At 42.0% G+C, this 20,819-nt stretch overlaps 2 protein-coding genes across 4 annotated transcripts in view; both read right to left on the bottom strand.

Moving 5' to 3' along the window:
* LOC310859483 (E3 ubiquitin-protein ligase SMURF2-like) overlaps positions 1-8,755 on the bottom strand; it is a 102,060-nt gene extending 93,305 nt beyond the window's left edge. Inside the window, exon 1 of one of the 2 annotated variants that reach the window (XM_083766043.1) lies at positions 8,258-8,755. In XM_083766043.1, the coding sequence (XP_083622169.1) occupies positions 8,258-8,309 (52 nt within the window). In that variant the 5' untranslated portion in view covers positions 8,310-8,755. The remainder of the gene's footprint in view (positions 1-8,257) is intronic. The other variant, XM_083766042.1, reaches the window with a different exon arrangement.
* A 473-nt stretch (positions 8,756-9,228) lies between these two features.
* Positions 9,229-20,046, bottom strand: LOC310859597 (importin subunit alpha-1-like). Of its 2 annotated transcripts, none has more exons than XM_083766223.1 (11): positions 20,026-20,046; positions 18,994-19,106; positions 18,709-18,852; positions 17,356-17,435; positions 16,330-16,598; positions 15,798-15,892; positions 15,016-15,279; positions 13,951-14,184; positions 12,943-13,125; positions 10,392-10,541; positions 9,229-9,438 (listed from the first exon to the last, which is right to left on the bottom strand). In XM_083766223.1, exons 2-11 carry the CDS (start codon positions 19,063-19,065, stop codon positions 9,352-9,354), a joined length of 1,578 nt encoding a protein of 525 aa, XP_083622349.1. In that variant the 5' UTR covers positions 19,066-19,106; positions 20,026-20,046; the 3' UTR covers positions 9,229-9,351. The 2 variants fall into 2 exon arrangements, with proteins under 2 accessions (XP_083622349.1, XP_083622348.1); XM_083766222.1 differs by lacking the exon at positions 20,026-20,046 and adding an exon at positions 19,460-19,505.
* Between the last annotated feature and the right edge of the window lie 773 nt (positions 20,047-20,819).

Below are 20,819 nucleotides of genomic sequence, written 5' to 3'. Positions count from 1 at the left end.
AGTAGGCCATCCATACCACTTTTTCTGCCTTTGCCATTAACAATTTAGCTTCCTTTGACGGAGTATTCTGTCAATTAAATTAATAGGAGGGCCCTCCTTTGGCCAATTGGAGTAAGACTAACTTACTGGAGTAAGTGCTAATTTGGCATGATCCTCTACCATACTGTAAAGTTTCATAAACATGTGACGCTGCATGTATCATGTATTAGGGGCAGAAGAAGAATTTTCATTGGTTCATGTGTAGAGATAGAGATAGATTTGAACTGTTTTTCATATCATTCAAATGGTGGGTGATCTAAAGGTCAGAGGTCAAAAGTCAGAACACGAAACTTGTTCGGCATGAGGAGACGTATTTGTATCAAAGTTTTACTGCTGGCGGTCAAACGGTTCATGAGCTGTGCCTGTTCAAAGTTAAAAATTTCAATTGAGTGCTATAGCGCCACCCTTTGGCCAATGATCATGGGCTTCGCATCCTCACCGTTTGGCATAGCCGAAAAAAACGAAGGTTAAGCCAGAACTGCTATTTTTGGCGGAAGGAGGAGAAGAAAAAACAGACAAATTATAGAATAAGGGACCAAGAAGTCCCTTTGAGCTTGGTCGGTCCCTTAAAAAAACAAATCTGACAGTCCCATTTAATTGATAGATTGAAAGTTGACAATTATTGATGTAACATCCCAGCCAGCTACAAAGTACTACTTTATGTGTTGTCATGAGTGTTGTCATGAGGAGACAACATTGAATTATATTCATTAAAGTTCTGGCTTAAAGTTAAAGTTAAAGTTGATAAATCTTTATTGATTTAACATTAGTTTACAGGGACAATTGCTTGCTTAATTTAAACACCAGTATTTTCAGGACAAAAGACTAAATCTCAGTTTGTACTAATATTATTTACTTTAGCTAAAAGAATGAAACAGGGAATCGATAAGAAAGAATCCATGATGATAAGCATTACCGGAATCGATAAAATCCTGACGATAACCATCCCTACTGCCCCCAGAATGGGAGAATACTCTAAATAAGGAGGAAACAAACTAAATCAACAACACAGTGCCAACATATGCAATTCCATATCCATGTAGCATTAACAACAGTGAGTAATGTGTCAGTGTGAGCATTATTTCCTTTAAGAATTGACCCAGATACACACACACAGTAAATAAATACTGTGACTGTGTCAAGCATACTACCAACTTATTCTGATTAACAGAGAATGGCAATGGAATTTTAAAGACCAAGTTGGCTACTATTGATAGATAACTATTTATTAAAGTGTCCTGCATCATAAGATGCCCAGTGCACACGGGCTGGGCATCTCACACAATGAACATATACCAAGATACACCACTAATGCTACTACTGGCATGTGGCCAACCACCTAAAACGGTGGTTGACCCCTATTCAAACAATTTCACTTGATTACGTTTATAATTCCCCCCTGCCCTATGCATGGAAATCCATTTTCCTCATTGCAGGGCATGCCAGATCTGAAACCCTGAGTGGCATTATCCCCAGGTTGAGAACTGTTGGCCTATTTAGTCTCCAACATGCCTAAATAGATTCCCTACATTTTAGGAAGCCGACAGGCCTAATTTAAGCTCAGCATTGCGTGCTGACAGTACATCCTGTGGAAATGTTATGCGTGTGCTGTGTGCTGAGTACTTGCACATTGCATACATGCAGCGACACAAACACACACCAGTATTTTGTTGGAAGAAGACAAGTGCTCAGACGATGGTACCCACTAACTTCCCTGAAATGCACTCTGCCCCAGTATAATGTTGGGACTTGGATTTCTATATCTTGATCACCAGCTTCCTGGCTTGCGTACACACACACACACACACACACACACACACACACACACACACACACACACACACACACACACACACACACGGTTTACTTGCATAATGTATTTGTTGATGTTTTCTTGCACAGACATCACCATGTCTCTCTCTAGTAGTCATTCAGTAAACAGAACGTTGGGGAAGGTTATCCTTTATTATCCTCCCTTAGATTTCAGGGACAACAAAGTGGGGGGGAAACACCGTCCTTGTAAAAGGCAACCACTCTAGCTGCAGTGGCGAGAGAGAGACAGAGAGTGAAGGATCAACAATTGTCATCTCCCCACAGCATTAGAAATAGCAGCTCCCGCCACAATCCCAGATTGTTCCCCATTACCAAGCCTGGGTGCCTCTGGGGCACCCACAAAATGTTAAGATCCAAAGAGCAACTGTCCCAGATAAAGATGTGGTGGTGCTCCAAAGAGCCTACAGTGTATACTAGTGATGTGGATTTCACACCTAGGCACTTGGGACCAAAAAACTGGGTGGCAAAATCCTGCCACCCACAATCTATACTCTATAGCATGCCATCCGTAGCTTATGCTAATTCTATACCTCTGGCCAGAGAGCAGAAGAGAGCAGAAGAGAGGATAGCCCAGTAGGATGGGCAAACCAATAATAGCACCGCCCCCCTACCCACACTCCACTAACCGACACATCTGAGCGAGTGAAAACTTGGCCTCCCTGGAGGAGAATGTTTAAAAGCTGATGCTGATGAGTCTGACCACAAACAGATAGCCGCTATACATCTATTCATTGACTAAAATGTACAAAATGCACACATGCATGGATAGTTTGTCCACCCTCTGCATGTAAACAGCAGTGTCAGATTTTTTATATGCATATTATTTATTATTGTGATAACCAGTAATTTCTCGAAGGCTCATATAGTGTAGCAACAGACAATAACAAAACTGCCTCTTTGATTGACAAGCTAAACAACGAATGAGGGTGCTCTACAGAACCCCTTCCTCTCTTTTCTATCGATGGGGAATCCGTCTGTCAATGACCAAACATGTCGGGTTTATCACGATCCTCACGATCCTCATCAAAAACGCCAAGACTAGCTATCGACAATCTGTCGACAGGAAAGAGACGGCAAGAAATCCGTCCCGGCGCCAAATCGTGAAGGAATATGTGCTATCTGGACTCTGGAGGTGCCTTCCCAGCAAGCACGGTCAGGACCTGGACGAATTAGTGACGTCTCGATTGGGGCCAGATCAAGTCAACCAAGACTAGTCACATTTGGCCCAGAATTTCACCTGATTTCAATCAACATAAATTTAAAATTAAGACGGACGTCCCCATATCATAACTAGTCAGATCTGGCCCAGAATAAGATATATTATTTAAACTGGTGAAGACGTCCTGGAAACTAGGTAAAGATCATCCCCATATGGGCTGTGATCAGGCCTAGTCCTGAACGTCACCGGAGTCACTGGAGGACGTCATCATAACGTTATCATGACGTTATTTGGCTTGCTGGGTTAAGAACCAAAAATAACTGAACCCAACCAGTGGAAAGGGTGTCCGAGAAGAGTGAATGCTGTCTAAACAGCAAATGCAACAGAGATCCAGAGATAGTCCTGCTGGCTTGGTGCTGGCACCAAGCCAGCAGGACTATTGCAGTATGGCAGTGCCTTGGTGTAGGCACTTTGGCTCTGGATTCACTACAGGCATAAGCCCATAACAGTCAGACCATGGGGAAGGCCGATATATTTTGAGTCATCTCCTAGAAAATAGTGTATCAGAGAAACCAGCAATCTCCCCATAGTTGTGCCTGCCTCTTGACAGAAAGCCCAGCAAGTAGGACACTACTTCATGTCTCAAACCACTCACTATTGCAGCCATTTTAGATAAATAACTAGGTATAGGACCAAACTTCTCTTGTATGGCAGACAGAATAAGATGGGGGAATTCTTTCAGCATGTAGAGCTAGGCCTAACACACAAGGCTTAGGCACATGACTCTGACGAAACATGAACACACTAATGCACTGCTGCTGCATGCACAGTTGTGCACACAGGGTCAACAGGGAACATTTATACTGGTGTTACTGTTTATCAGTACTGTATGAAAGAGAGCGTTTCTATGTACTGCTCACAGTCTCCTCCATCCCTTTCCACCACCACCCCTCCTATTCTCAGAGACAGAGGAAGAGAGAGTTTCTATGTACTGCTCACAGTCTCCTCCGTCCCTTTCCACCACCACCCCTCCTATTCTCAGAGACAGAGGATGTGCCTATGATCTGGAGACTCACATTTCCTCTCCAAGGTTCCACATTCCTCGGATTCCGTCTTAAGACCACTGCAGCCCATTTAAAACCATTCCCCATATGGGAAAAAAGGAGAGAGAAGAAAAAAAAGACTTGGGACATGCAGGCAGGCCAGATGACTAGATCCTATGGTTTGTAACTTAATTTCTTTCTACAGTAGCACTCAAAGACATTTTCTCCATGATTATCAGCATAAGAACCAGAAGCCTGTATTCTTCCTGCAGTTTATTTATTGGAATGGAATAAGTAAATTAAGCAAAAGATACATTTCTCACTATTGAGACCTGAATCACGATAACAGATAAGAATGTGTTATCATGAGTCTTTAATTAAAATGAGCAACTAGGTCAAAAAGAAAATGTGTCTTTCACTCTTTTAGAGCATATCCGTCCGAGGTCATAATGGAGATATAACACAAACATTGTGTGTCTATGTGTATTTGAATGAAAAAAGTTCCTAAAAGTAAAATCATAATTACTTCCAAGGCTTATAAACAGTAACACACTGCATGGCTTTCAAAGTCGTCATATAGGTGTCAAGGTGTGCAGTTCACACTACACAACTTTCGGTGTGTCTTGAGTCGTCATGGTTTCCAGACATTATGACCAATCACCAGCATGGCCATCAGAAAGGCCAGGAAGAAGTACACGGTCAAAAGACCAGTTCAGCAAGGGCTACAAAGAAACGTTTACAGATGGATGGAAAATGTAGATTTGTATGTTAGACATTGAGGGAAATGAATTAAGATTCTCAGATCTTTTACAAAAACGCCTCTTATCAACAAACCGGTTAATCGAGCGATAACCTTATACAAAACGTATCAAAACGTATCAATTAACAGTGCATTAATCGATAATCCACATCCCTAATTTATTCTAAATAATTTCTCTGCATCACACACACACACACACACACACAAAGAATACAATCTATAAACAAATAAAAAGATCCTGCACATTGCTGTACAGATCAGGCACCACAGAATGACACGGGCAAGATGTATTTGTAGCCTAATAATCAATGATTACTTTATGCAATAAATAAATAAATAATATCCTCGAGCCTAACAATGCAAATTAAGATATATCATTGCAAAAAGTCTTGACATAATCACAAGAAAGGAAAGGACGAGGAAAGTCCAGGCCACAAGTTGTCACTGTACCGCACAGAGTACAGTACAAATAGTACAGTAACAGTACCAGTACGGTACAGTACTAGTTCACAGTAAATCCCTCAGTTTACACGGGTGTGATTTTTGCATAAAGTTTCAACCACGTAATCATGAACCAGGTCAACCAACAGCATCAGAATTTCATACATTATCATTTGTGATACCAGCCTTACCAGGATATCATTTTTTTTTAAAGCAGCTCATTTACTCCATGAGGGTACATTGCAGGGACGGAGTCATTTCCTCTGCAATGCACTAATATTCAGAAAAAGTATTCCAATTACAATCATGACAAACATTTATGTAGGGTAAGTGAAGTGACAAAGACTATAACAAAGACAACCCCACTGGCAAAAGGTTCAACCATAGTAATGCACACGGGACACTGCATTTTACATACATTATTCTGGCTTGTGGGTAACTTATACACAATATTGTGCAGGTTTTTATGATCACGAGAAAGCAACATAAAATAGAATGAACAAAAACAAAACAAAAACAAAAATCCTGGTGGTGCTATAATAGGCCAATATGAAAAGGGTGACATTTCTTCCTATGCCTTTGATGGCAATTGGATGATTTGAGGCATTTTGTTCCAAAAATGTGTTTTGCAAAAATCCACCTGTTGCCATACATCCAAACAGACACTTTGCCACTCCATTTGCAATTCACGTTATGCCTCTACTTTCAAGCAACATAACTTTTGTTATTGTTTAAACAATCACGTATATGTCCATCTGTCCTGTGCCCTCATTGCCTGTAGCTCATCTCTGCTGGTCCAGGTCCAGATATCTTGCAATGCATGCTAAAACCAAACAGCTTTTATTCTTTTCCACTAGCCTAAAGAAAAATTCCCCCCCAAGCTTGACCGGGGAGATATTCAGCTTTTGCTCTTCATCTGACCACCAGGAAACCTGCTTTGGGTCATGGTACCAATGTAACCCACGCTCATCCAGACTTTCCACCTCAGAGGAAAGCCTGGTATTCGTTCTAAACTGGCCTGTGTGATCCGGTCTAGGACACGGATAATAAAGGGTTTTAATGGGTAGGCCCTAAAATTCTGGATGCCCTGGCCTTGATCGCAGGGAATTATTGTGTGTAATTCTGGTTCCGTTTTGGTTGTACCAGCCTCAGTCAGGACTACTACAAACCCAGTGACTACAACTACAAGTCTACAACACACTTTCTTAGTCCGACTACATGGCTGGTTAAGACTCACCCGTGGCTAACGCGTGCGGTTCTGGTTTGGGGATAGGGTTCAGTGTGAGGCTTTATGGTCGGATTATTGGAGTCGGATTTATGGTTGTCGGATTATTGGTCGGTTGGACTAATGCTACGCACCCTTTGAGGAGGTGGTGTTTCAGTGCATCTGTGGCGCCTTGATTTGTAAATTGACTAATTTTGCAGTTTGCAGATGCAATCTAGAGCGATACAGAAACAGACTGTTTGTATGCATGTGTCGAAATTTCCGGATACAGTAGGCTCTGGGCAATCTGGACAATGAAAAGTAAGTAGAATCCCATCTTTCCACAGGTGCTGTGGTTTTCAGGAATTGACTTCCACAAGAAATGTGTTGATAGGTCTATAAATCTGAGATTACCTTACTTTCAAGATATCCTACGAATTATACGCTCATAGGTTTTGTATTATATTAGCCTCTGTTATTTAAATAGGTTTTCAATATGATATTAGTCTCATTTGTTTTATTTCAATATATACACCGGTATATGCCATTAGGCTTAGTTGTTATATTCCAATATAGGCCTGTCTTAAATGTGATGACGTTAGGCTATTTTATTTAAACATGAGGCACATTGGTTTTAGTTAAACATGTCTTATATATGATGCTAGACTCATTACACGTCTTAAAGATGGGTGCCATGATTTTTGTATATTTTTCAGCCATGTGTTTATGAGGTGACAGTACTTCATTAGACCACTTGGTGTGGTTATGTGCAATGATGTCTTCCCTTTGTATTTATAGTTACTTCCTAGACCTAGAGGCTGAAATGAAACCTTGACAGTCAAACGTGCCAATGGAAAAAAAAACAGTGATAGTGACATCACAAATCATCCCCTCCCCCTTTATCATACAACCACAGCTGTGGGTGCAGCTTCAGTTCAGGTGGATCACCTTCACCACCCACCAAGCAAACCAGGCATACGTAATTAACTGGTGGGCGTGTCCACATAAAAACGTAATTTTAACAAATACTGCACACTTAAAAAACATCTCCTTATATAATACCTGATTAACATGTTTTAGGGTGTAAAAGACCATGGCACTCATTCTTTAAATATGATACCAATAGGCTCATATGTTATATTTGAACACATGTGCAAGTAGAATGTTAGGTTAATATGTTTAGGTTTTATTTGAACATGTCTTAAGTATGATAATCTTATAGGTTCTTGTATGTTTAGTTTAGGTGTTCTTAAATCATGAATTATGTTAGGACAGGTCCTGAGCCTATGGTCCTGAGCCTGGCTTATGTAAACATGTCTTTAGTATGATATTTGGGTTTAGCTTTTATTAATGTTTAGGCTCGGATTTGATAAACAATGTCTGTCTTAAGTATGATACTATTAGGCTCATGTGGGTTTAAGCTTCATTTAAACACTTCATTAAACGTATTACTCTCAGTGTGAAGTGACTGAGCTAAATACTAGTCTATACATTAGCCAACATTGGTAGCTACGACTGCTAACGTTAGCGGGGACACCCTGGCTGACTTTCGATACGTATGCACGCGCGTGCGCGTCTCGTTGTTAACCTTATCATAGGGTTTAAATGCAGACAATGGACACATTTGCAGCAGTGAAACACAGCGGTCAACATATATTCCGTTTTGATGAGACAAATGCCGGCGTTCACACGGCGACATGATTCTGCAACACGTTAGCATGGCTAGTTAGCCCCGGCTAGCAAGCTAAAAAGCGATACGGGGCTTTAAATCGTCCTACCTGTCAACCGCAGCTTTACTGGGCCATTTCTCCTCAGTCCTTGGTTAGACATTCCCCTTTATGTTCCAGCTTGATGAAAACTCATAAAAAGGATGTGTACTGCATGTGTTGTTAAAGTAGTGTGGCTTTCTCCTAAAACAGACACCCCCCGCCACCCCCTCTGCAAAAATCCTCTGGCTTCGCTATGGGTCAGCTCGTAGTTATCACCATTAGAAATCACACTGCCTCTAAATGCAGAAGAATGGACCAGTCACAGGCTCACAGCAGGGTGGCTCCGATAGAGACACTAGTGGTGCCATAATATTCCCATCCACAAACTATCTTCCGCAATAGGAAACAAACAAAAATGCAAACACTTCTTCTCATCCCAATCGCGGGTGATGATCCAACAAGGGTAGATTCAAAGTCAGAAGGATTTGCCCTCCTCTCTCCGGACGTGCGTGTATGTGTGAAAGAATGATGAGGATGCTTCTGCTGCTGCACGCTGCTAGTGCTCTGGTGCTGTTGAACCTCCTCCTCACTGGTGACATCACCGCCACACAAGCGCGCGTGCACGAGATGTGGTGAATGCAGTAGACAGGGTGATGATGCCCACCCATAATAAGAAAAAACTCTATGCTGTGCACGTTTACTTTGCATGAAATGTGCTATATACAAATACTAGAAAATATTGTGGGGATTGGAGCTCAGCCATATCCCCTTGTGTCACTCAAGTCAGTGAACAATTGCTCATCCATTAATATTGTATATAATTGATTAACTTCATTATCAAGGTGATCTAATGATCATGGACATGGATCCAAGTTAGCAGGCAAGCAAATTAAATGATACACTGACACCTTGTGGTGAGATGATACATTGCCACCTTTCCGCACAAGATTCCTCAGAAGCCACTTGTGCCCCCCCCCCCACTTGTATTACTAGACTCGTGAGGATACCGATAATTAAGATACCAATCTTTTTTAATAAAGTTTATTTACAGATTTTACAGACTTATTAAAAAAATGTGAAATGTTCCTTTTTTTGTATGGTAATGTACAGGTCTGAAATAAGACAAGTACTAATGACATGTTTTAAAACAAACAGTGGATATGTTAAAAGTGAAAGTGCTGGTTGTCAGGGACCTGGAAAGCGTAGCCATCTGTAGTGGAGTCTGGAGCCAAAGATTCATCCTCCTCGTCCTGAAATACAAATTAATATTATTCATTTAGGGGAATAGTATAAAATAAGGAATGTAAATGGAACGCATTTAAACCTGAGGCCCATTTTGAAAAGGCCTTCCAAAATCGAAGGCAGTTTTATGAAAGACACCCTAAAACCTGAGGTCTTTCTGAGAAACTTCACAGAATTGAATCTGGAAAAGTACAGAAAAAGACAGAAGACTACGAAACTACAAGGAGATAATTGTGCACGCATTCCCTGCTTCAGAGATAAGTAATACTACCGCGGCTTAAGATGTTTTGGCTTTTCTGGCTTTATTGATAGTATAAGTAAGTGAAGATAGACAGCACAGAGGGAGAGAGAGAGAGAGAAGGGGAGACATGCAGCAAAGGTTGTTATGAACGGGACTCGGACACACAACTCGCCGTCAGGCCAAAACCTATACGTGGCATACGCCTGGACCACTAGGCCAGCGTGCGCCCTGGCAGCTGTTCTTCCAGTGGTAGAGGCAAAACAATAATAAGCGTGCTGTAGCTCTGAGCAGGGAGGAGAGGTTTATTGGCCGGTCGCCTTTTACGGAAGACCATTTGGGACAAAACGGTGGACAAATATCCGGCATTATTAAAAACAGACTTAAGAATTGTTAAGTGAACAAAATAAGTGATTTAGCGATAAACCCACTGTGCGTGGTCCGAGCCGATATGCGTTTGGGATGGAGATTTTATTTCCCTTCTTTTTGCCTCTAACACTTGTAAATGGATAGAACATCAGAATTCAGTAACAAAACGGCTAGTACAGATACAGAATACTTTAAGGGGAAAGTAGCATGGCCAGTCTAAATGCGTTAAAAACATGGGATTTTATCAGCTTTAAAGCTTAATCATAGTTCATTGCACAATTGTGTCGCTTGCAGACAATAGCTCTTATCAGCAAGCCAGCAGTCATTAGGAGACTAATACAACAGACTACTTGCCTCTGTTGAGAAGTATTTATCTATGATGTTGTGGGAGGCCTTGTAGATGGACTCGTTCTCGTGAGACTGCAGTGCTTCGATCTTGTCCAGACCGCCACATTCCTCAATCATCAGACAGAGTTTCTCCGTCTGATCCATTCTGTCCGCTGCCTGGAGAAAAACACAGTCACTTGAGAAGTTGAGGCTAATGGAGAACGTGCATGCAAGATGATGAATGCCTGACACAATAGAATTATGTCAAAGTCATTGAAAAATATCCACAAAGACCAATCTGTGTGGTTTGTCAAGACATGGAAAAGATAAAAAACACGCTGCTCCCTCAACTAAGTGCAATACTATTTTTATCACAACTTGCAACAGGTCAACCACACTTGCCATTTCTCTCAATGCCACCTTTAAAAAAAATGGATCATGACACAACTACACCCATTTCCATCCAACTACATTTTCCACCATGTTTTTTTTTTTTTTTTAATACTTACTACTGCTACAGTTTGCCCAAACGTTAGTACACATTATGCCTGGACTCATGTGATAAAAACATTATTGGCATTCAAAGTTAGTGGGAGGGTGCTACTATAGCAAACAAAACATCAACCTCAAGTTTGAATCCCATGTTGAAGGGCCTCTACTCAAATCAGTACCAAAAGTGGTACCCCCATAGGGGTGGTACAACTGCATGTTGCAGAAACACGATTTGGTATTTTATTTTGACAAATCTTCTCCAAATTAGTTACACATGATCTCAGGAGTCATAGGACAATGTAACTGGCAAAAGGTTGTAGTGCTATATATGCTATAGTAAATTGCCTTGTGGTTGGATGCGGACCCTGGTGCGATACCATACCAGCAGCCCTAGTTTAAATTCTGATCAGTACTTAACAATCACACGCGTATGAAATGAGTGGCGCTCTTGTCATCATACATCGATTTATGTTATTATCATTTAACCATGATACAATGTTTAAATTACTTCATATTTAGCGGAATTATCAGCTCTTATCATACATCATCCCATACTGGCCAATCAGAATGTCTGTGATTGGTTAGCTGATTTGCTCATTTACATATGACGTAAATTCTCCGTTCACCGTCAATGGCAAAACTTGAGACGGACGGAGACAAAATTTAGCAGACATTTGACTGGAATTCTCTTACCGTGGTAAATGGCAAATCTTGAGATTGTGGGGACAAAAGCAGTTTATAGAAGGGGCTAGCGCCCTTTAAAAATCACTGTATTTATATCGGCCATATGACGTCTCAGTTCATCAGTGTTTGTTTAACTGCTGCCCTAAACGAACATTAAAAAGTCCAATGACTTGGTTGCCATATGACGGTGCTAGCACCCTCAAAACACTGTTGCATTTCTCTTTCTCTACATCCTTGACGTTTATTTATATATATATATATATAGAAGTCTGTGTAGCTCAGTTGGTAGACTCAAGAGTAGGGATGTCAGTAACGGATAGTTTCCCAGCCGGTTAGCCGATAGGATTAACCGGGTCATTAACGGATAGTGGTTGATTTTTTATTAATAGGCTACCCCAAATGTAATATGCATGTATAGGCTACATAATTAAAGTTGGTAGACGAATGGTATACATTTATTTATGCTCCTTTTTAAAAGACAAACAAAAAAGCAACATATAAATAAATTGTTGTCAATAAACAACGCATCACATCTGCATGATGCTGATGCATGCATCTGCGCGTCTACAGTACAGAGGTCCGCCAGTTCTAGTCCAAAACATAAATAAATCCAGTCCAGATCTGAGCAACCTATACCTATAAAGCCACTGGACGCATGGGCTAAGCCTTTTTTTAATTATTAATGATAAGGTCGACATGTGTTAATCTCATATCGCTGTCACTCGCTTACATTTTGACTACCGCAAAGCTACCGTTGTAACTTGTAGCCAACTAGCCATTGAAGTACAACAGATAACGGGGACATTGAGGGGGCAGAAAACAGAGCCCGAGCGCTGTTCATACAGCCTGGAGTGTGACAAGCTGGGCGGCGCAAATAGCAATTTTAGGCATGTGTGCAACATGACAACTGTTTTAAAGTATTGTACAGTGACAACTACAGTCTCTGTAATGTTTATGTTGTACTATTACTAAAAACGATCTAAAAGAAAGGGATTTAAGATCAGAACACGCATTTATTATTATGCAAATTAACCGTTAAAGCTGATAAAAATATCCGGATGTTTCTTAACGGTCGGCTAACCGGTTAGCCGGTTAACCCCTGACATCCCTACTCAAGAGTACTGCCAACTCAGTCTATGAGTAGCATAATTAATACTGGGAGCTGATAATGGGTGTGGTTCTCTACCTCAGCAGTCCAGTCCATCTCCCAGTGGTCTAGAGTAGAGCATTGAAAATGGGATAGACATCCTTGTTCTTGTACAATACCGGCAAAAAGACGCACCCCAAGCGTCAAATGGATTTAACAATACTTGCTAAAAATGACACATTTATGGAAGAACTGCACAGATGTGGAGACATTTTTCAACCAATGCAATGAGTTTGTCAAGTTTTGGAAACTTACCATGAAAATGTTAGTGACGGCATCTAGGATGACCCGGATGACTTTGGCGTCTTTGACAGAGAGCAGGCACAGCAAGGGCTCCATGACGTTGCATTGGACCAGGTAGGCCACTTGCTCTGTGGTGCCCCCACTAGTGTAGTTTGTGATGGCCCATACTGCCTCCTTCTGGGTCTTGTAATCTCCCTGAACATAGACATTTAGGAGTAATGTTAGGTTTTAAATGTAGTGGATCCTGGGAACTACAGGTGGTATGAGTCCTCCTAGAGAAATGGCATGGGTCCCAAATACAATCTGCTTTTTGACTAGTGTTTAGTATGTTGAAAATGTATCTGAAATTTATATACAATCTGAAAACGTAATTTGCCACAGAATATACAAATGTCACATCATGATGTGACACACAAAATTGAATTAAACAAAATAAACAAGGTACTTGAAAGAATGTAGTATTATGTTAAAAATAGCATGCATCGCCAGACTGGAATCATTTTGAATTTGAATGCATCAGAGCTGGGTACAGATGCATCATCATCATTGTTTTAGCCATTTGTCCTGACATAAATGGTCAAGGCAACGCAAGGTAGTCACAGATCAATGAGACTGAATTACCATTTGAGCAAGAGACAAAAATAATAATAAGGGGGATGCTTTCAAGGTAGACATGTGAAGAGGAGTTTGGTCATGGTTTTATAATTCTATGCTTACTGTACATTTCACTCTAAATATGTTTTTAAACCACTCTGACATCCAAGTTAAGATAAATGAATCCCACATAAGCACACATGCAATTGTCTTGCGCTTTCGCGAAGGGGTAACATTCATTGCTCAAAAGACAACCTCTGGTGGTCAGCAGTGGTTGAAATTGAACTTGAGTCATCTAAGCCTCAATATATCGACGTACGGTATAGCACTACACAGAAAACGGGTTACGTACGATGCATACTGTATAAAAATGTATCCATAATATAGAAGTACACATCCAGATCTTTTTTCCCCCTCATTTCAGACCTGCTGAAGCACTTCTACAAGGATGGGCACCAGGCCTGCATTGATGACCTCCTGGATCTGAGTGTCTTTTCCAGCGGTGATATTGGACACGGTCCAGGCCGCTTCCTTCTGGATGTTGCTCTTCTCGTGGCGCAGCAAGGCTGGGAAGGCATTGAGAGCGGCAGCGTTGAGCACACTCTGCGTCTGCTCGTCTGTCCCCGTCACAATGTTACCCAGCGACCGCAGGGCAGGGGTCTGGGAGGGAACAGAGAGAAGACGAGACATTAAAACCTGGAAAGCATTTCAGATTTTTGCGTTGGCTATTCGAAAACAGCAGATGTACAAGCTCACAGCACGTTGCTTCATGAGCGAGCTTGGACTGCTATTATTTTTGAAAGTGTGAGAACTATTAATTTAGATGGAATTTGTAGAATTGGCCTCCTGTCTTAACTGGCTTCATTTTAATGCCAATAGAAAAATCTGTGACAAATCTGTGACACACTACTGTATATCTCATTTTAACACGGAAATCCTATAGTATTATACACAGTCCTGATGGTGGCGGTAACTTCACCATTATGCCAATTTTGACCAATCAGAGCGAATCTGGCGATATCACTTCCGGTGACGTAAACATCCGCTAGCTTTCTGCACTCAGATGCACAGTCAGATGTCCGGGATAACTAAGTCAAATTAAGCTCTAATCAAGCCCAAAATATCGCATTTACGCAGCGATGCACATAAAGTGCGTTTGATAGCGTGCACGGGCGGATTTCGGACGGTTTAGGTAGATTACATCGGCCGTTAGCCAAACAAGCTAAAAGTTGCTACAGTTTGGTACATTAAGCCCCCGATTACAGGGAATTAAACGATTACGTCAACGGCCATAAGGGATTTATTGATTAATTACGTCAAGGGCCATAAGGGAGTTAATTGTATAATACTGTAATCAAAATAGCTAATTATGATTACAATTAATAATTCGTAATCCAGAGCAAATTACAGATGATAATGAAGATTTTTGGTCAAAATATCAAAATGATCTGTAATGACCCATGAGCCTGATGTATGGAGAGTGATGCGTACCAAAATGGCAAGATGGCCACAGGCTAGGAGCTCCACCATGCGTGGTACCAGGCCAGACATGACCACCACCTCTATCCTCTCATTGGGGCCATCTGTCAGGTAGGACACGGCCCAACAGGTGTCGGCCAGCACCTCTCTGTCATTGTGGTAAAGGAGGCCCACCAGGGCTGGGAGGAGCTGCACCACGGCCTCCAGGGGGGGAGCAGGATTCTTGTTCCGACACAGGTTGGACAAGGTCCAGGTGGCGTTACGCAGGTAGCCAGACTGGCAGGACACAAAGAGTCAGGTGTCATTTACAATTGAGAAATAATAACAGTAATGGACTAGATAAACTAATTCACCAGTTTAAATTGGGGAAGCTTTTAAGTTCCAACTTAAACGGGTGGATTCATAGATAAGCAGCACACTATGCTGAATTAGCCTCGCGTGGATATTAGTCTTGTCCCTCTCAGTGTAAGATTGTTTTTATTTTCCCGCCCCATATTTGCATACTGGGCCCTGGTTGGTTATAGCCTGGTTCCAGACGAATCCGTTTGGCTCGTCACCATTTTGGCCATGAAGTCCTCCCAAAATTGAGAAGGGCCAGACTTAATCTGCCTGGGGCAATATGCATTGCAAAGGCAGATGAAGGCTGGCTACACAAGGCTAATGCTGAATAGAGGAAAAGTTATTTATAGATGGGTTCAATGTATCCATTAAAAAAATTAATCACGAATGAATGACAAACAGCCAAGATTTCAGTGAAACCAGCCAGTAGTGTGGATGAGAAGTTGAGAACTCACAGGTAACACAGACAGGTCTGTGCCTCCCAAAATGGACAGTAGTGGTGGGATTACACCATCCTTGATTACTTGGTCTCTGTAGTTGGAGCCATCACCTGGGTAGCAAAAAGTAATTGTGTCAACATACTGACCTGGGCAACTTAGAATCTATCCGACTGGTCACAGTGGTCAGTCACATGTATTGCGTTTATTCCCCTAGCAATGTCCTTGACTTCTTGTCAGTTTGGTCTAAATAAGCAAACAGACTAAAAACAGCTGCAGCCTAGAGGCCTGCATACTGCATAGTTGAGCCACGTGGGTCATCAGCTTTAATTTAGGGCATCTGAATATGGTTTAACCCAAGTTTGTTTTGATGTTTTCATTACCCTCTGGTGGACACTAGACACACACATGTACGATATACATACGAACTTGACAGCCTCAAAGTAACTGTTTCGCATTGCTTTGCTATGGAGATTGTGGTAGCCATTTTAGCTTGAACAAGAACGGAAGGACCGAAGTGTCATACTCAAATCCCATATTGGATGTGTACCTGCGATGTTGCCCAGTGCCCAGATAGCCTGCTCACTGACATGGAGGTGTGGCGAGCTCACAAGGAGAATGAAGGCTGGAATGGCCCCTCCTTCTACCACCGCAGTAGTCTGTAACGAGTTGCCCGATGCGATGTTGGTCAGGGCCCAGGCCGCCTCAAACTGGATGGGCGGGCATTCAGAGAGGGCCAGGAAGCTGACAAACCTGGGGATGAGGCCGGCCGCGACAATGCCGTCGATGGGAGGGTGCTTTTCTCTGGATAGGAGCTTTCTGCAGCAGGGAGCAATCAGAGGTGCAGATTGTATATTAAGGAGTTGTTTACGAAATAAGGGACTGCTCAGGATTTAGACGAGGGGTGTCAAACCCAATTATATGTACAGCAGAGGCCACGTCAATGTAATACCTTCCCATGCTTCCAAACAGATATAGAAAATATATTTAGATATTTAAAATAAGTGATGATGAATGACATTATGTTCATGGACACATTCTTGAATACATTAGAGGGGGATAAAGCATACATATAGTGTAGTATTGTGTTAAATTGTGTTAAATGTATTGTGTAAAATTTGTATACAATGTTTATGTATAAACAAACTTTTTTCGCTGCATTTTGCGTATCCGAAATCTGACAAAACAAAAGTCACGCAAAACATCCACTGAGTGCGATGCGTATTATTTCCCCTGATCCGATAATTATTTTGGCCTGTATGATTATGTATGACTCCAAATTTGGGAGCGAACATTATAAAGTTAAATAGAAAAGAAAATAGTGGAGTTACTTCTGTGGCCTACTGGTCCAGCGCTTATAGGTAGGCACGAGGCAGGCGTTTGAACTGTCCAAAGCCAACCCTCTGAGATGCAGAGCGATTAGACAGCCATTAGTGAGACTAATTATATGATAAGGTTGAAAATGGTTCCTTTAAGTATCCAGACCACAATCGCTGACTATTTGGACACAAGTAGAACAAGTAGTCCAACCCCATCCCTTTTGACAGTAAATCCGTTCAGGCTCAGAGCTCCTTACCTGGCTGCCTGTGTTGCCTGCAGTTGATGATCAAGGCTTTGGCTATTTACTCCTGCCACTATCTCCTCCACCGACCAATGCTGAAAAGGCCACACAAAAACAGCTTACCACACATAAGCCAAACCACATCAAAGAATTTCTAACATTACCATATGTATTATAATTGTAGACATTCACATGTCTAGGCTTGTTCGAGATAGATATATATAACAATCGAATCAGCACGTGATGATTATGAGACTCAAACCATCTCTAATCTCATGATCACAGATTATGTTATTACACTACTAAACGTGCATCTATAGCACACACAGCAGCGTCTCAGGGGTAGAGTGGCCGATAAAGCATCCGGATGGTTAATGGTGCATTTACTGGGAACTGTGAGGTTCTCGATCCTGGGCTACCCAGAGTTAGTGTTGAAGTAGCCATGGTTCACATGATGCTCGTACTTCACAAGTGTCATGGCTTAACTTCCGCCTGTTTTACGCGATCGCTACATTGTAAACGTGTACATAAACATTCAGATTTAAAATATAAAGTACTCGCCACGTGGCCCACGGGTGTTAGAAATTTACTGGGACAGCGATTAGCATTGCTGCATTCCGTGTTGTATAATAAAAGGCATTTTTATCCAAGCTGTTTTTTTGCCATTGGCTTTCAACTACGTGACCCTATCGGTCGGGAGGAGTGTGGCACTCTGTGTTCGATATAGGCACGCTGGCCACACTGCCAATATAGAATAATAGGCGAGTGCACTCCCGGTGTGCAACTGTGAATTTTCCAAACTAACCCCATGTGCGGACTTTATATTTGAAATCTGAATGTTTATGTAGCATTTTCCGTGTAAATGTAGCGATCGCGTAAAACTGGCTTCAGTTGCGTCATGACTGTCATGATTATGACAAGTCATGTTTCAGGGCTAGTGTTGAACTTGAAGTGTCCTTGATCAAGACTCTGAACACCTAATTGCTCCCGATGTGCAGGTTTGTGCCATGGTGCATGGTTTCCCCCACTGAACCGTGAGCTAAGGCAAATTACAGGAACTACATTTCTAACATGCAACTGTATTTGTCCAGACTACTTCCCATATGGAAAAGGTTGTCCGTCATCCATGGAGTACTTATATTTTACAGTGCTCTGATGACAACTACCACCAACCACTGCAAGTGCCAACCATTCTAGAAATTAATCTGAGGCATCACCACTCACCAGCGTTACCCAATTATGAAAGTATGCAGCCAGGGCCGCCGCCTAGGACCCTAACATGCTATCTCTGATGTTCTTCCCGCTCAACAAATCTTATCTGAGGTTATGAGTCAATGTCACAACAGTCACATGCTTAACTCTAGTTACCTGTGAATTGGGGTCTATCTCTTGGAGAGGAGATGTTGGATCTTCTAGAAGGCCACCGTCACAATTCCTTCTCTTCAGGATCTGTTCATCCTTCTTTGCCTTGCGGAGCTCCACGTTGACTTCAACTCTCCGGCGCCTGAGTTCCTAAACAAATTAAGTTTAAAAAAAAAAGTATTAGTTGATCGTCTCTCAAGTGTAACTGACCTTCTCGTAACGTTACGTTACAGTAGCTGAGCGGCTGAGCCGACCGGCGGCGCGGGCCACTTCTTGACAGCTCCAACTTACGTTGACATCTTTTCCTTTGTTTTTGAACTGGGTGAGACGAGCTCCGTTGCTGTCGTTGTTGGCAGCTGACATCTCCGTTTGATTGTTGAACAACAAAAAACGAAGAAGACAATCTGTGGAAATAAAACACCTGGCGTGAGCAAAACAGGAATTGTTATCCTCTTTCTGTCATGGGATCGGCTAAAAATATTGACAAACGAACTGGCGTATAGCTAGCTGCCGCAGCTAGCCGCGAGGCTGTGAACGAACAGTGGCAGGGTGGCTTTCAGTTGGCGGCCACCATGTGGCCCACTAAACCCAAACCCTTTCTACTACTGCTGCTCATTCTCTCCTAAACTAAACACAACAGAACATGGCTATAATGGCGCTCTGCGTGCCAAACAAGTGAAATGTATCAATCCGACACGCCGATAAATACTAAACATGATTTAAAAATGCATATTTTAATCACGCGGCACGAGCTTACCGAGCCCTTGCTTGGTTGTTCTGGTACTTGTTGTGACGTAACGTAGGAATCGCCCTATAGATGTAATGGCCGCGTGGGGCTGTAGCGTCACATTATTAACCCCTTCAACCCTCAACAGTACGCTTTAAATTAAACGGGACCCCCGAGTCTCTCTGTCTACAATATAAATATACACCAACCTTCGCCAAAAAATAGCCGACCTAAAAGCTCACAAACAACGCGTCCGCGTCGCATTGACGCCTTGTGAGATTTTGGGTCGGGTATTTTTGACTAACGGGACGTTTAGCCCCCCTCCCCCAGTCCATGCCGGGGTTCAAGTGGTTAAACAAAAGCGTAAACACGAACACCATGTCGTTGTTATTGGCAACGGTCTGTTATCGCGAGAGCGTGTGGCGGCTAAGTAAAAGGAGCAAGTTCCTTGGTGAATGTGCTCATTCGGAATAATGTGTCATGCCGTTTTTAATTTATTTTACTTAAAGCGAGATTATGTTATGTACGTGATAACAAATACATTTAATAAACCGCAGAGCCGATCTGTTACATTTTATAAATGCACCTTAGCTTACGTGGAAACGTGCTGACCCAGTGGCCTAATGGATAAGGCATCAGCCTCCGGAGCTGGGGATTGTGGGTTCGAGTCCCATCTGGGTCGTATTTAGTTTCTCGTTTTACCCAGAATAGCACAGGTTACATACTGCAGATACCATCGTGTGGGAGATATCACCATGGCATTCATGTATCACTGTCACTGCCGTAGCCTGCTGACGGCAAAATAAAGGAGTACACGTCGCCACTACTATTAACCCTTGAATAATATAGGCCTTAGTGATAGAATTATTTCAACGTTCGTCAATTTATCAATTAAAAGGCGTGCCTGTTTGATTTGTCCTTTCCGGTTTTGCAGAATAAACCGTATTTAACAGCGAGCAAAGTGTATTCATGTTACTATTTTCTTCCTCAAGAGGGCAGTAATGCAAGGCAGCCGGAACAGAATTCCACTGACTATGGGATAACTCTATGGGATAATCATTTTGCAGGACACACGCTTTTAATGTATGACTTATTGATTACAAACTGTATTTGAGATGGCGAGTCGATATTAAAAATAGCATACCACTCAAGTTCACATCTGTTTATTGCAGTTTCATTTATTTTAAGGATTCGTCATCCAATCTTAGATCCATACCATACCAGCCATACAGGAAATTAATCTGCAAAATGACATTGGAGATCAGTAGACAAAATGCTCAAGCAGAAAAAGGCGGAAACGAAGAAAACAAAACTATCGTTAATTACGGTACTTATTATATCACTGTTAAGTAAACAGCAGAGGCTATATTTTCACTACACTATATGCCGG

The sequence above is a fragment of the Protomyctophum parallelum genome, assembly GCF_964188405.1.
Source record: "Protomyctophum parallelum genome assembly, chromosome: 5".
Taxonomy (NCBI): domain Eukaryota; kingdom Metazoa; phylum Chordata; class Actinopteri; order Myctophiformes; family Myctophidae; genus Protomyctophum; species Protomyctophum parallelum.
Note: the sequence above shows the minus strand (reverse complement) of the source record. Positions and strands in the feature narration are given on the sequence as shown.

Bases quoted from the DNA above. Each gene is read 5' to 3' on its own strand.
- LOC310859597 (XM_083766223.1), bottom strand. From the start codon at position 19,065: ATGTCAGCTGCCAACAACGACAGCAACGGAGCTCGTCTCACCCAGTTC. The intron at 18,853-18,993 runs GTAAGTTGGAGC...TAATTTGTTTAG, and splicing joins ACAAAGGAAAAGATGTCAAC to GAACTCAGGCGCCGGAGAGT. The intron at 15,893-16,329 runs GTACACATCCAA...TTTGCTACCCAG, and splicing joins GGCACTGGGCAACATCGCAG to GTGATGGCTCCAACTACAGA.